The 15,855-nt window shown below is 31.6% G+C and overlaps 1 protein-coding gene across 2 annotated transcripts in view; it reads right to left on the bottom strand.

Moving 5' to 3' along the window:
- The window catches only part of LOC111698141 (thioredoxin domain-containing protein 5), a 32,576-nt gene that overhangs the window by 9,618 nt on the left and 7,103 nt on the right, over nt 1-15,855 (bottom strand). Inside the window, exons 1-5 of one of the 2 annotated variants that reach the window (XM_023468397.1) lie at nt 11,698-11,711; nt 4,628-4,632; nt 2,483-2,602; nt 1,822-1,923; nt 923-1,027 (exon numbers count right to left, since the gene is read on the bottom strand). In XM_023468397.1, coding sequence (XP_023324165.1) covers nt 923-1,027; nt 1,822-1,923; nt 2,483-2,593 — 318 coding nt within the window. In that variant the 5' untranslated portion in view covers nt 2,594-2,602; nt 4,628-4,632; nt 11,698-11,711. Of the gene's footprint in view, nt 1-922; nt 1,028-1,821; nt 1,924-2,482; nt 2,603-4,627; nt 4,633-7,998; nt 8,006-11,697; nt 11,712-15,855 lie in introns of those variants that run through there. The other variant, XM_023468395.1, reaches the window with a different exon arrangement.

Here is a 15,855-nt window from a genome sequence, read left to right as displayed (position 1 = left end):
AAATATAACAAAAACATTCAAAATTAAGCGTTTGAGGAGAAAATATTTGAAAACCTCCAAAAATGGAGGTTGTGGGAATATCCCCCCCCATTCTAAAAAAAATATAAAAAATAAAAAAAAGGAAAACGAAAGGAAAGGGAAAGGAAAGTTGTATAGATTATTGTTTACATTATATTTAATATAAACTAGTAGTGGATTGTTAGTGTTTTTCGACGATGAACTGACAACTTTTACAAATAAAAATGATAGATTTATTTGTTTTTATTTGTTATGTTTAAATAAAATAAAATAGGCTTTATGGGTTGTGAAAATATATAGTTTTTTGAGCAAAAAGGGCATTTTAAAGCATCTTTTTAATTCGCACCGATTTTTGACATCCTTTATGTCTGATTTTATCTTTTACTCCTTTCAGACTTTTTAGTCTTTTCTTTGTATAATCGGCTTTACTTTCTTCGGTTCTTTTGCAAACATAGCATGTGTTAGAATTAATACATTTGTTCTGCTGATAAAAATCTTCAATTAAATTCTGTTGAAAATTCAAAATAAGATTGATATTTGAAGTGTCTTATTTTCATACCATACTTAAGGGAAATTGTGAGGAGGAAGCAGTCCAATTTTAATAGATTAAACTCTAGGAATATAAAGTCATTTGTTTCTAAAATTTGCGTTTTTGATATTTTTTAATAATTTTTTTTAATTTTGAGGGTAATTGGTCTCCTTTAAATTGAAGTAAAAATGTTCTAACATTAAAAATTCCTAATTTTCTGAATGGGAGTATGTTTAAAGCCCAAAAAGTTTCCGCTGTGCTGACTCATAACTCATTACCGACGACTTATTTTTACGAGGCTTAGAAATCTGAATAAATATTCTGAAGGCCTAAACTTTCCTAACAAATTTTAAAAAATAAGAACAGTGCACATACCTTAAAGAATTTAAGAGTGGGATATCCTGTAACGTCCTGGGCAGAGCAAAGAGCACGTTCCTTTGTGCAATCAACCTTGGCGATCACAACACTCTTCTCTTCAGCCTACAATAATTCAAATATTTTTAAATAATATTATCAATAATAACAAAAAAACTGGAGCTTTCATAACCCCAAGTTAGTTGTCCCATCCTATCACCTCACCGACATATGACTTCCTTAGCTGTCTGCACCAATTTATTTCATATACAGAGCGTCCCATATCAAATTAGATTATCTCCAATCTTTATAACACCTAAATACGCACAAAATGCTCGAAAAATCTAACATTTTCTGCAAAAAAAAAAATTCTATTAGCCTTATTAAATTTTTCAAAATGATTCATTCTTCTTAAATTTTATGATTTGTCACCCAAATCGTAATTTAGACCCATTGACGCGATCTAATTTGATGTGGGACACCCTGTACTAATAATTGTGCTTAGGATCCAGATACGGATCCTTTAGATTCGCACCATTTTGGCTTTCTGGATCCGGAGACGCAAAAATATGTGTCAACCATAAACTGCAGACAAAAATATTTTGCTCTAAAACTCCAAATCTGAACTGTTAAAAAAAGAGATTACTTAAAATTACTGAATGGTTCATTAAGTTTTAAAATAAAATAACAAGAAAAAAAATAATACAAAATTCTGTTTTGTTCAGAAAATCAGTAGATCCTTAAACAATGTTCATGACCTGTTTGCGGATCAGAATCCGCATCCGCAAAAAAATTAAATGGATCCTAAGCACTAGTTAAATATAAAATTTTAGGGATAATAGCATTTCATTAACCCTATCCTGGTTAGCATGTTTTTGTTTCTTAATTTTTTAAGATAAATATTAATTTAACAAACACACCTGGTTATATTTAACCGCTAGTTCCTCCCATGTTGGGGCTAATCTCTTACAGTGTCCACACCAAGGTGCAAAGAACATTATAAAATGAGGACCTGACCCAACCTGAACAAAAATCATGTTGTCAACAAAAGGAGTAAACTAAGATTGGGGGTGGGGATTGCTAGCCTGGGAGATAAATAATCTGGCCTTTAATTGTCATAAGCCTATTAGGTAGTAGTAATTTGTTTTAGCCCAACCAAGGATCAGTTTCTTATTTAAAATCCCCCCCGCCATTTGAAAATTACTTATCCCCAGGTGTAATGAACGGTTTACTAGCTGTATTAGGGACAATGAATGATTTTTTGGTAATTATAAATATCAACAAGGGATGTCCATTTATTTATTCATTCCCCCAAGGCATCAAAATTATTAATTTCCCCAATATCCAGGNCGAAATATTGGAAATAAACTTGTTTTTGAATTATATTCGTTCTCTAGAACAGACCCAAAAACGAACGTATTGACACGATCGTTCTTATGGACCATGGATAGTCCATTTTTATAGTTAAAAATATTGCAAAGTAAAATGAAAGATAGGAAAATTTTTTAATAAAACGGTTAAAGGACCTACCCAATTTGGTAAATTTGAAATCTAAAATAAAAGCTTCAAAAATTTCCATACCTCATCTTTAAAATTGGACTCTCCTAAATCCAGGGCGCTCATCGCTTCCTCCTCCTCGCTCCGAACACCAAGAACACAAACAACGACCAAACATAACCATCTCGGCAACATTGCTTGTCTGAAAATTAACAAAAGTCAACACCACAATCGACTTAAAAAGGTAAAACCCAATTGATAAGAACGAATTAAATTGGGTCTGTCCTAGAGAAAAGATTTTGGACCATACTAAACAAANAACCTGTGGCCGCAGCGCTCGGCCCCCTAGCCCATCCTAGCCGCAGCGCTCGGCCCAGAAAGTATTTTAACCTAACCTAACCCTAAATAACAAAAAAATAAATAATAAATTTGCTGAAAAATAAATGGTCATGTGCAAAATTGATAGGAGGGGGGGGGGGTCCAAAAATCGTATACTAGGACAGACCCCCTTTTAAAATTCACTAAACTCTAAAGCCTAAAATGTAAAAATGTTCGGAGAAATCGCTCGTCATTCGGTTCATTCCTGATAATCTAGGGCCACTCATGCGACGCTAAAAGAGAAAGATAAGAAAAAAACTTTAACTTTTCGTAATTTAAAAATTGATTTTAAATATACTAAAATTGAGTGTATTTTAAAATTTATGTTATATTAAAAGTGCGAGTCGATGGCCCTGTTATCTGGACCAATGAAAACCTGTGCCGGCGGAAAGAGACACGTCACTTTTAAACTAAATGTCGTCTTTTAAATTCCGAATGTTTATTAATAAGATGCTATATTCAAATTGATTGCGTTAGTCCGAAGAGTCCGATTGAATTTTAGTACGATCATCTACGTTAGTCCTATCGATCATCAGTGCAATCGATATTTCACCTTTAATATAACATCATTCTTAAGTTTTAAATTGAAATAATAGCTATTCCTTTTTATGTTAACTGCTAAATTTATTTTCCCCAAAAATAAATTCAATTTTCCTCTAAAAATATCTAATTTTTTAAAACATTATAAACTGTAGTAAAAATGATGGACCATGTAACTGCATTTATACTCTTAAAGTTCAAAGGGCGCCCATAACCGAAAAATTGCACTATATTTAACTAAAAAAGTTTTAAAATGAATTTTTTTGTGGAAATCTGTAATCCCCAGGTAATGGTGAGACTGGAACTAGTGTAATTCACATGAAACATTTATCCTAATTGTCAAAATCCAATCACCATTCACCAGGCCAGAGTAAATTTAAAACTGAGTGATCGAGTAAGAGCGTTTTTTCTTTTATTCTAGGCTAGAAAGAAGGGCGCGAAGCGCCTTGAATTTCTAGTATATATATATATGTATATTATATGTTGACACTATATTTTAAAAAATGAAAAATGTCTTACCTTCATTAAAATTTAATTCTTAATAATCTTGATCTTTAAACGTTTATTTTGCCCCCCCCCCTAGGGTGCCCCTGAATTCACAGATGTGCGACACATTTTTTGGAACATTATTATTAATTATTAAAGTTTATTTTGCACACAAAAAATGGTTTAATAAATTAAGACATAATCTAAACAAGGAACATTTAGTAAATATAGATTTAAATTGTTAGTCAGTACAATACAAAAAACAAATTATATCATTAAATTCTTGCATGATAGTTGAAATCATTATACCTTTCCTGAACTGAAAACTTTAAAATAAGATATCCTTAATCAGCTGATTACTTAATCTTACTTAATCTTAAACCGTTCTTTCTTGGATATAGCAGAGAAAGATAAAAACCCGGTTTTTCTAAATTAGAGAGTTCCTCCCATTTCTGTATATAATCTTAAATGGCGCGCAAAATTTCAAATTTATCGGCTTCATATTCGCGACTCTGATTGGTTGAATTTTATACACTTTTCAGGATACAAGTACAAGATTAGGTAAGTCTCGATATTAAGAAAAAGAGTGGATTACGCATTATATCTTTCCTGGAAAGATATCTGATTAAGAGGTCTCAATCCTATAGGCAACCAAAGGTGGATTTTGAAAAAACTCCTTCATCCAAGGATCCTGTATACAATGGTTCTCTGCAATGTTTCTGTATGATGGAGGAGATACAAGGCAGTTGTAAATTAAATGAGATAGAGATTATAAGTTTATAACTCGATCTGGTTTCTCCTTTTTCTCCACTTTCTCTGAAGCAACTTTTCTGGTATAGATTTGGCTCGGACCATAACATGGAGTCGAAAATTGATGAATTATAATCCCTGCTGAAAAGAAAATCCCTTAGTTTTAAGAATGTTGATTCCCTAAGTTCTGGTTTGCTGCAAATTCGTACAATTCTGTATGCAAGTAAATAAGGTATCATGTTCTAGAGATAAAGGCTAGGTGATCTTGATGATGGAAGTAGGATATTCAGATCTGCTTTTTTTCTGGCAAAGATTATCTTTGAAAAATTAAACTAGAAATTCATATTTTTACCTCCGTCAGAGTGAATTTCATTTTTTCAGATTTTGCACATTTAAAGATAAAAATGAAAACATCATCGATTTGACCATTAAATTATATTTTATTTTATTTTACAAGATTTGACCATTAAATTATATTTTATTTTATTTTGCAAGATTTGACCATTAAATTATATTTTATTCTATTTTACAAGATTTGACCTTCACAAANATTTTACAAGATTTGACCATTAAATTATATTTTATTTTATTTTACAAGATTTGACCATTAAATTATATTTTATTTTATTTTACAAGATTTGACCATTAAATTATATTTTATTTTATTTTACAAGATTTGACCATTAAATTATAAAGTAAAGAAGATTTATTACAAAATTTGTGTTAAAAAAGCATTTATGAGAAAAGTAAACCTTAAGAATGTAGTCTTGTTTTGAACACCTGAATAAAACTATAGATATAATATAGAGGACTGGGGGAGGGGGGAGTTACAAAACATGAATGGTTGATCGACAGAGCTAAAGTTGCAGGGTGAGGGGGGGGGGAGGCTGTTAACGTCCGCAGTTATTGTTTCCTATGAAAGTATGTTTTTGTTTACTTTTTGGTCCTATGTTTGTTTTGATCAAAATATATTTTTGTTGAAGATTCAATTGTCATGTTGTTTTGTATCTTGTATGCCAAGCGGTATTTTCAAGCGTAATTATATTCATATTTTGAATACTAATTACATCTTTACAAAATGTAAATTCACATTAAAATGTAGGTTTGAGAATTATTATTTAAAATGGGTCCGTCATATATTCTTAATCGATAAATACTTTTTCTTAATTTTCATTTTTCAACACAACACTTTATACGTTCAATACAACTACAATCACATACTTTGGTGTCCTAATAAACACGGGAATTCAGTGACGAATTCGATATCAAATTTGTTATGAATTAGCATTGTAATACCTAATTTTAAAAGCCAAAATATTATGTCTGTTAGAATTTATTTTATTAAAAAGGTAAAAGACTGCAAAGATGTGTATAATGTCTCCGCAAGATGAACAGTGAAGAGGGATAAGTTTACTCTGTTTGTATACTGTAATTTTCTTGTTTTACTAAGTACAATACGTATGTACGATTCTTGCGTAATCCTATAAAAGTGACTAGCGGAAATGCGAAAATGCGGAGACAATAAAGAAATTTCGAAGAATTTTTATCTCTTTAAGGGTGGAAAAATATCTTTATTAGGTCGACAGTTCTTAAAGGGAAAATCTTCTTCCTAACAACCGTATTCAAAAAACAAATCAACATTAGTATATAGATCAGTTGCAAAAAGTGGAGATAAAATTTCTCTCATTATAACTTCGTTAAAAGTGCTGTAATGTAATTAATGGAATATCAATGCCATTAAGGCATCTAGAAAGTTGCAGAGAATAAGGCATAATTAAAATATATTTCTATATTTTTTTTTTTTATAGAATAACTTTTAGGGACACCTTCTGAACCCTTTCTAGGGCCTCACCCTGAGCTATGGTTAAAGAGGAACTCCATACTACACAACAGTACTCAATATTCATGATTCCCTGCAATTGTAAACTTGTTTCTCTTTGTCAAATCATTAAATAAGCCATTAAAATATTATATTCAATCGTGAATCGTCATATGAATTAAGAGTTTCAGCTCATATTTATAATTTACTTTCTCATCCTTTGTTGGTAACCCTTAATGTTGTAAACTTCTCTTCAAGACCTTATTTTTTAAATTTTTGGTCCAACCCCCACGTGCCTGTATACTTTTATTTCAGAGCAGTTATGATTATGTCCCCCCCCCCTTCCTACCACTCTTTCACAATTTGCTTTGAGGATAACAATTTATCTACTGTTAAACCAACAAAGGAAATATTAAAACAAAGAACTGAACACTAAATATTTCCGCTCATCAATGAAAAGCAAATATTTGAAGGGACAATCCGCAAATAGTTCAGAATATTTATTTAGAAAAGCAGAACATTCTTTAGGCTTAAATCTATTACTTTCTTCCGGAAAAAGTTTAAATTTATTTGTAAAAAATAAATTTAACTAGAAATTATTCAACAGTCCCTTTAAGGTTAAAGATGAACGTTAAAGAAGAACATGATTTTAAAGTCATAGATGAATAATATACACGACTCCAATCCCATAGACTACACTGCCCTCCCCCTAACTCAATCAATCATATGTTTTAACATTTTAATTATTAAAAAATGTTAAATTGTTTTTTTTTTAAATTGAAACCATTATTTGTTAAAATTAGAAATATTTGTATTTCACTGATTTCTCTAGATATAGAATTATTCTTTACAAAATTTATCTTAAAAGCTTTGCATGATAAGAATAAAATATTCATGTTCTTGAAAATTGATGATTTCAGTACTTTTCACTACAGAGACAACGAAGAAAATGTTTAAATTAAACCTTCACATGCTCTTTAAACTATGATATCTTCAACATTATTGATCAGTAAAATATTTAATGGGTCAATTATGAATCATACATAACTTAGAATTACACCTGCAATCCCTATAAGCTAATTCTATTCCACTGTTCTTTAATGTCACATTTGGTCGTCAATTCTAAAAGACATTTCAAATTCTAAAATCAAAGTTTTATGACATTTTAATAGGCGCAGTTCATGCGTTTACCAATCATAAATAAAAAGTTTAATTTAATCAAACGAAGTGATATCCGTCGAATTCAGGCATTAAAATAATATCAAAATTTACAATAGGTTGTGTACAATCTTAATATTTCTTATTTACTAATTTTTGATTTGGATAAAGTAACGAACGTTTAGATAAGCAGAGCAGATCTATAATGGTGTATTAAAAGTTTCAGGTTATCCACTTTAGAATTCGAGTTAAAAAATAACAAAGACGATTTATCAAATTTTGAATGTGCAGCGTGGCAAATATTTTCACAGTAAAACATTCCTCCCACGTGTCTAAACAATTTATCATTGTATTACTACTTGTCCCCACACTCTTGTCCTCAACCATTAAATCATTCAAGAAATAATAGATCCATTCTAGCCATTCTTTACACATGCATAGAGCTGGGCACGCTTTAATTTTTTAAAAACTTTTAGCTAGTACACTTAACTTTTTTCTCTTTCCTCAATCTAACGTATTTGTAAATGATTTAGATGTTCTAACCGTGTTAATGGAAGATATTTATCACATTTGTTAACTGGAATGTTTGTTAACGGTTCAGTTTGTTAAAGAAGAGTTTTCACCTACTTAAAAATACTGATAATATCAACATTTTTGTGATTTTAAAACAATATAAGTCTATCTGGCAGATTAAAGATGTTTCTGAGGCCCGCTATGATCAAAACTCAAACTTTCCTTCGCATATTGATTTATAAAGTTAAAATATATATCTAATAAACGTTGTTTTTAATTTTTTAGATATATTTACAAGAAAAAGTTTATCAGAAATGAAACCTAAGCCAAAAAAACCTCCAAACTATCGATAAATAAGTTATTTTTGGTCTCAGAATGGATTTCAATCTGTTAACTGAGATTTGCTTACTTAATATTTTTTCTTTAATTTGTATTGTTAGATTTAATTTATTTTATTTCAGTGAGAACCAGAAAACTGAAATAGGAAGACGGCAACATTTTTTGTGCATCGTTAAAAGTCAAAACTATTGTACCGTCAGAAGTTAAAACTGACGTCGCTATTTTCTGAGAGTAGGGCCCCAGGTCAAATTTTGGCCTACAACCGAAATATATTTTTAAAAAGAATTCACGAAACCACGACCAGCCTCGCAGAAGAAGCCTTACCCACCTACATAGATAACATGGGCAGGTTGTAATTGGATTGTAATTGGGTAACAAAGACTAATCCTGAATTAATGATCTTGAGAGTTTTGAAAATGTTAGCAAACTTCAACAACAAAGTGTTAAATAGCTGCAATGTTCGGCCCATATTAATGGCCACAGCGCGCTTGGCCCAGATATAATCCAACCTTACCTAACACACGATATAGATAACATGAGCAGATTGTAATTGTATAACAATCAAATGGGAACAAAAGTGTGATTTTTTTGTTGAATGTTTCGTGGTTTATTATAACTTTATTGTATGGAAAGTGTTTACTGTGGCCTATGGTTGATAGATGGAACTGATCACGTGACCTAATGGTTTGATTTGAGAGTTAGGGGGGGGGGGGGTTAACGATTGACCCCTGAAGTCTTAATTAATTGTCTTCCTATTCCAGAGTTTTCTGGCTCTCCTGTTTATTAAATTTTGTGTTTTGAACAGTGAACATTTTCTTATTCGTTGGTCCAATTCCAATCTACAACAAAAATGCTTGAAATTCACAAATGATGCACAATGCATTGTATCATAATTAAAGAGAATTGAGTGTTCCAGCTTTTAGGAACATCTTAGAGAAGTAAGATAGGCTTAGTTGCGATCCTAAATTTGAAAATTATGGTAATGTGTGTTTTGTTCAAATAGGCATTCAATTTCTTTAATAAGAGTCAACAAAAGTTAACTTCTATCTCTAAAAAAGGTTTTTGGGTTTAAATAAAAAAAATAGTTTATTCTAGGTAAGTTTAGCTCAGAAAAATAGTAAAAAAGTGGACATTTTTTTCCATTCATTGACAAAAACTTCCGTTGTTAATTTTTAAAACATACCATTCTTTAGTAAAGTTACCCATCCCTACAATACACATGCATCATAAGCATACAATACGAAAAGTATTCCTACCTAAGCATGTTCGTCGTTTGTGGCTTTTAAAATCCTTTATTTTCATTTACTACAACTGTATACAATAACAAAAGGTTACTTCTGATTCAAATCAAAACTACTATATATTGTAATGTTATTACTATGTTTTACATATCAGCTATATAATAAAGCTCTTCGCTCAAATTTATATATATATATATATATATATAAAATTTTGGGAAAACAAAGGCAAAAAAATCGGTTTTTTTTCCACAATTCCAGTTCCAGTTTGTATAACTAAAGACTACAAACTTAATGTCATCCCCCGCCCAGGTAACAATTTTGCGGAAAATCCGCGGAAATTTCCAGGAATCTTTCCTCGGAATCAGCGGAGATTTCCAGCAATCTTTCCATTGAGAATTGGGATGAATACCATACAGTGACAGGGGTTTGGACGGGACTGAAGATTTTCTTGTGAATATTTCCTGGGAATATATCAGAACCAATTCTGAGGAATTTCTTGCATTCATTCCGAGGAATTTCTTGGAACCCATTCCGAGGAATTTCTTGTAGCACATTCCAAGGAATTTCTCTTAACCCTATCTAAGAAATTTCTTGGGATTTATTACCAATTTTGGAGAATAACTGGAGAAAATGTCGACCAAATTTGGGGAAATTCTTAAGAATTTCTTGAGAAAAGTTCTTTAGAACCAATTCCAGGGAATTTCTTAGGAATTATTGCCAAGATTTTCTCAAGAGTTCCTCAGGATTATCTTGAGATATTCTCCGCATATTCGTGAGTAAAATCACTAACCAGGACTTCGGCCTAATAGTAGTGAACATCTTAATAACTAACATATTGCCCCTTCAACTTTTTTTAAGTTTAACCAATTTCAGAGTCAGAATGTTATAGTTGCTTTTGATCTTACTGAAGTTGTTTTGTATTTTGTATTTTCAGACAACTGAATTATCGAGAACTAATGAAGAATTTAATACTCTTTTCAAAAAGAAATTTCAACAGATGGTTCTAAAGTTAATTATCATTTTTCATCAATAAAGATTCAAAGAAGAAAAGATCTAGTTAGGGCAGTGTATAATAAAAGGGAAGCTCAGAAAATCTTTAGGAGAACAACGGAACTTAAAAATTCTGTAAAATGGGTAATGGAGTTCTGAGAATTTCTCAGGAATTTCCAGATAAATATTCCTAAGAAATTGTTGACCAAGTCTTGAGAATTTCTCACAAATTTCTGGAGAAATATTCCCGAGAAAATCTTAGGAATTTTTCGAAACTGAGTCACAAAACTCTGGTCCCCAATACATCTCTCAAATTGGGATCAACTCCGGAGAATTTCTCGAGAATTTCAGAGGGATCAGTCACTAGAACCTGTTCATGAGAAATTTTCCGGAAATTCTTCTAAGCAAGTCACCATATCTGGGATATCTGGAGAACTTGGGGAAATTTCTCACTTTTATTACCTGAGCGTATTGAACCAGAAATTGTGTTTATCAATTTTGTGGATATTAAATAATTTGAGTAATATTTTCAGGGCAAGAGAATTAACATCAAAGATTTTTTTTCCATTGTTGTCTGAGAGTGTGTTTAAATAAAGTCTTTACAGCATAACCCTTTGCACTTTGTCTGAAGTATGTCTAATCCTTAAAAATGTCCAGACTAAAATATGTCTAATCCTAGAAAATTTTCAGTCTAAAATATATCTAATCCTGAAAAATGTGTCCAACCTAAAACGGACTCTGATCTGAAAAGCTTCCCTTTCTTGTTGACAACATCATACATCTCTGCGCTTCTTATTAAACCAAAGACTTTATTTCTACAAGATGCATGTAAGTCAGAAACTAAGAACGCGCTTACAAGACACTATTTTCTTAGCAATATCCAAGCACTGATAAAAATATGACTGGGCACGTTCGAACTTTTTTTTTGCGTTTGTTAATAATTTGATAATTAACGGAACGAGCAGGCGCTCATCAAATAGACGCGTTCGTTCCTTTCAATTCAGTTAATGGGTTTAATCTGTTCTTAACCAAGTTGCCGTTTTTTAATGATCTTTTTTTACGGGGTTAAAACATAGAGCATATACAAAATTGAATCAAGGGGAGGAGGGAAAAATTTGAGCTTTAAAAAAATTAAACCTAGTCCGGGCCCGGCATTATCCTCTTGCAAGTGCCACATCAAAAGCCTACAAAACATTATTTTTGAATTCATGGAAATTTTTTAAAATGAATATATATGCTTAAAACTTGGAATCTATGAATTATAAAGATTCTTACAATATACACTATAAATGTTGACCATTATCAATTATGAATACAAATTGCAAAAAAATGTCTGTCCAACTCCAATGTATGTCATAGAGCTAAGGAGGGGGTGGGGAGGGGGACAATGTCAAGGTGTTAGATTTAGCAAAAACACTCTCAGTTCATTTTGCTATCTTCCTCTCACTGTCAATATGTCATTTTAAACAATGTAGGTTTAGATTTGTTCACTGTTCAGAAACTACAAGAAATGGACATGGAACCGTATTAGTCAACAATCAACATCTGGAGGAATTGCAATATTATTGTCGTTTCCTTTTTGTATTAGAAAAGATTTTTTTTAAATTTAAAGTATTTGTAACATTTTAGAACTTTGTAACATATATGTTACTTCACAAATTTGAAATACTGTGTTGATTATGATCCAATTCTCATGAATTAAATAAAGTAGATGTCAGTTCCACATTTTTAAAAAGTATACATCAGTCAGGGATAATTGGGGATAATCCTCTTTATTTTTTGAGATTTGTTTTTTCATGAAGATTCAAAGCTTTACAAATTGTTTCATGACTTGATCACCTCAGTATGATTACTAGTTAGATTAGATATCGCCGCCAACTTTCTCCTATTGGTGGATTTTTTTAAAGATAGATAGATAGANCCCCAGCGTATCCTGGTTTTCAAGTACCCCAGCAGGGATAGGGTTAAAGATAGATAGATAGATAGCACAAAATACACATTGAAACCTAATAAAAAAGTAATTTTATAAAAATTTAAGTAATTTCTTAATCTGATTATTTTATTACAATAGATTTGGAATTGTTTGAATTTTTCGACCGGATATGGACATACAAAATTATTCAGACCCATGCTATCTATTGAAATGCAAAATTAAAATTATAAAATTATAATCAGTCTTTTAATACAAAATTTAACTTGGAAACTTTCACAAGAATTAGATTTCGAAAGGTTGGAGAGAGGGTAGGGTTCCTTTAAGATGTCTGGTGGCTAAAAATTAGCATTTAAAATAAAAGATATGCAATAAATGTACTTCTAAATTATATACATTTTGGTATAATTTTGACACAGTTTGATATCAATTTCTCGAGACAGGAACATCAGATACATGTCATATATATCGTTCAACTCTTGAGATTCTCAGGTTTCAGCCTATACCACCCTTTCATTTTCCTTTACAGTCCCTTTATTTCATAACTATTAAAAAGACTATATTTACGATATAAAGCCGAACTTATCGTTTTTAATGTTTAATTAAAATAGTTTAGGTCTTCATTAAAGATTTATTCTTTGTGGGTATTTTTGTGTTTTGGCATAATTTCTGTACAAATCCTTCAAGTGCTGGCAAGGTGAGAACTCCAGTAATCACTAGCACCACGTGGGATCAGTTTTTTCTCCCCTCAACCCCGTGGACCCCCCGGTGTCACGTTAAACAAGGGAGGGACCCCCCCGCCGCCATGAGCCTCACAGACACAATACTTGAGCCTCTGCATCTTAACATGAAATGCAGAATTCGTTGTTTGAAATTTCAAAGGTCTACGACATCAGGTTGCAAAGATAAATGGGAGTTAGTGGCCAAAACTCATTTCCTTTCTGATAGAACCCTTATAAATAGATCAGAGGTTCTCTATCAACAGCCTTTTAAAACAAATTTTAAGTTATGACAAACAAACTTAATATGAGACAACTTCTGATAAGTTTCAATACATTTAATAAACACTAATCAATTGTATATTACTGCTTTATTTTTAAATTCTTAAACTTTTACTCATTTTATTTACTTGTGTTTTATTTATTTTGAACGGTTTGTATGATGTTTTAAACAGATTATCTCTCATCTTACATCATTTAATTGATAATGATTCAGGCACGAAGTTGTAATCAATCTGATGACAGTCTGAGCTTGTTCATTTGTTTCCTGGGGAGGGAGAGGTAAGGGGGGGGGGGGGGTAAAGGGATAGTGATCCTAATTGACATGTATTATTCACAATGGTACCCTTTAAACCTCTATCTGAGTAACAATAGATAAATAAACCGTCTTGTTTCATAAATTCCGACACTAAAAAAACTGGAAAAGCCACAATTAAAAAATTATTGAATTTTCAACTTAAAAAATATTATTAAAATGTTATTTTTAACAAAGACGATCACTAAGCCGTCACTCAATTCCATTATTTTTTGGGGCACCCTGTACTTTGTGATTTTTAATGTAAATTTTTTTCTCTTTTTCTACTTATGCCTTGGTTCCCCTTATTTAAACTTATCTAGAAAACAATAAAGATATTAATGTGTCGGAACTATTTTAGAAATCATCTTCTTGCAACATTTTAAACAATGAAACCACGCTTTTTTTCATTTATTCTTAAAGAATTGGTTTAAAGGGAGATATTATGAAAAAAGCTTGTTAAGAAATTACTCTGTTCACTTTAAATCAACTTGATTTTAATTTTTTGAATTGAGATGAATTAATTCTTAAAAATTGAGTTACAAATAGATTAAATGTATGTAGAAAAAGAATAAGACAAGCAAATGTAGCACATAGATTCATTGCAAGCTACCATTAATGAAGAGTTGTAGATAGATAGATAGATAGATAGTTAGTTAGATAGATAGATATATAATAAGATAGATAGACAGATGATATAAAGATAAATAATAAGATATATATATATATATATATATATATAGTATATACATATATATATATATAAATGTTGCTTAACTGAACGGTTCAGGTATATATATATAGTAAACACCTACTCCCTAACAAGTTCTCTAACATATTTATCATGGCACAACCCGTCGGCTATCATAGTCAACCAGGACACAAGCCAACTGGCTCTAAATGCCACACTGGGACACAAGCGTAGCTATCTAACAAGCTAATAGTTCAACCAGGACACAACCCACCTGGCTCATCCTGACACAACCCGTCGGCTATCAGAGTCAACCAGGACACAACCCACCTGGCTCTAAATGCCACACTGGGACACAAGGAAAACTATCCAACAAGCTATTAATCCAGGCTCTAAATGCTATACAGGGACACTAGCATACCTATCCAACAATCTATTAGTCCAGTGCTTTAATTGCCGCACTGGGACAAAAGCCTAGCTTTCAACAAACTATATATCGATCCCAAATGATGGGGGCACTCCAGGGAGTAGGGAATAGAAGGGAGATATAACTGACGCGGTTCGCCCTACCATAGGATTATACATGCTTTGCAGACGAGTACTTCATTTGTATATGAAATGTTCAGAATAGGTTATTGTATCCGCAGTAAATGTACATTGTACATCAGACAAATACTTCTTATACAAATGGAGTACTCGTCTGCAAAGCATGTATAATCATATGGTAGGGTGAACCGAGTCAGTTATATCTCCCTTCTATTCCTTACTCCCTGGGACAATCCCACCTGCATATTAAAACAGGGTTTCAGGTTTACTCTCTCGCTGTAAACAGTCTAAGTTACTCTATAAACTAAACTTTTTTTAATATCTCATGTCACAAGTTAACATGAATTGACATAATTACAATTGCTGATCTTTATCACATGATTAAGACAATTATATTACATATTTACTGCATGGTTAAAGTTTAATGTACATATTTATAAGATAAGTGAGAATAGATATAATGTAGTTAAGCTTTCTCCACATATGTTAATAGCATAATTTAAGTATGTCACATGATTTAATCTAATCATGTTACATATTCAATTGAAACACAGTTTCAATAAATAATGTCATTATGTATAAGTCTACAACATAAATAGTTAATAATGTACAACATACTGCAGGTTTACCCAAGAAGTTTCTAAAGTCAGTATCAATCAATCCAGATACAACCTCTGTAGAACTCAGGTTACAGCAATAACTTTGTCTGTATTGCCTAGGAACAGACTGATCTAGATCTCTCTCGTTCTCTCAATATACTCGGTTGGTATCAATCCAGATACA

This window comes from Eurytemora carolleeae, unplaced genomic scaffold, assembly GCF_000591075.1.
Source record: "Eurytemora carolleeae unplaced genomic scaffold, Eaff_2.0 scaffold235, whole genome shotgun sequence".
NCBI lineage: Eukaryota > Metazoa > Arthropoda > Copepoda > Calanoida > Temoridae > Eurytemora > Eurytemora carolleeae.
The sequence above is the reverse complement of the archived record's forward strand: the minus strand, read 5'-3'. Positions and strand labels throughout refer to the sequence as shown.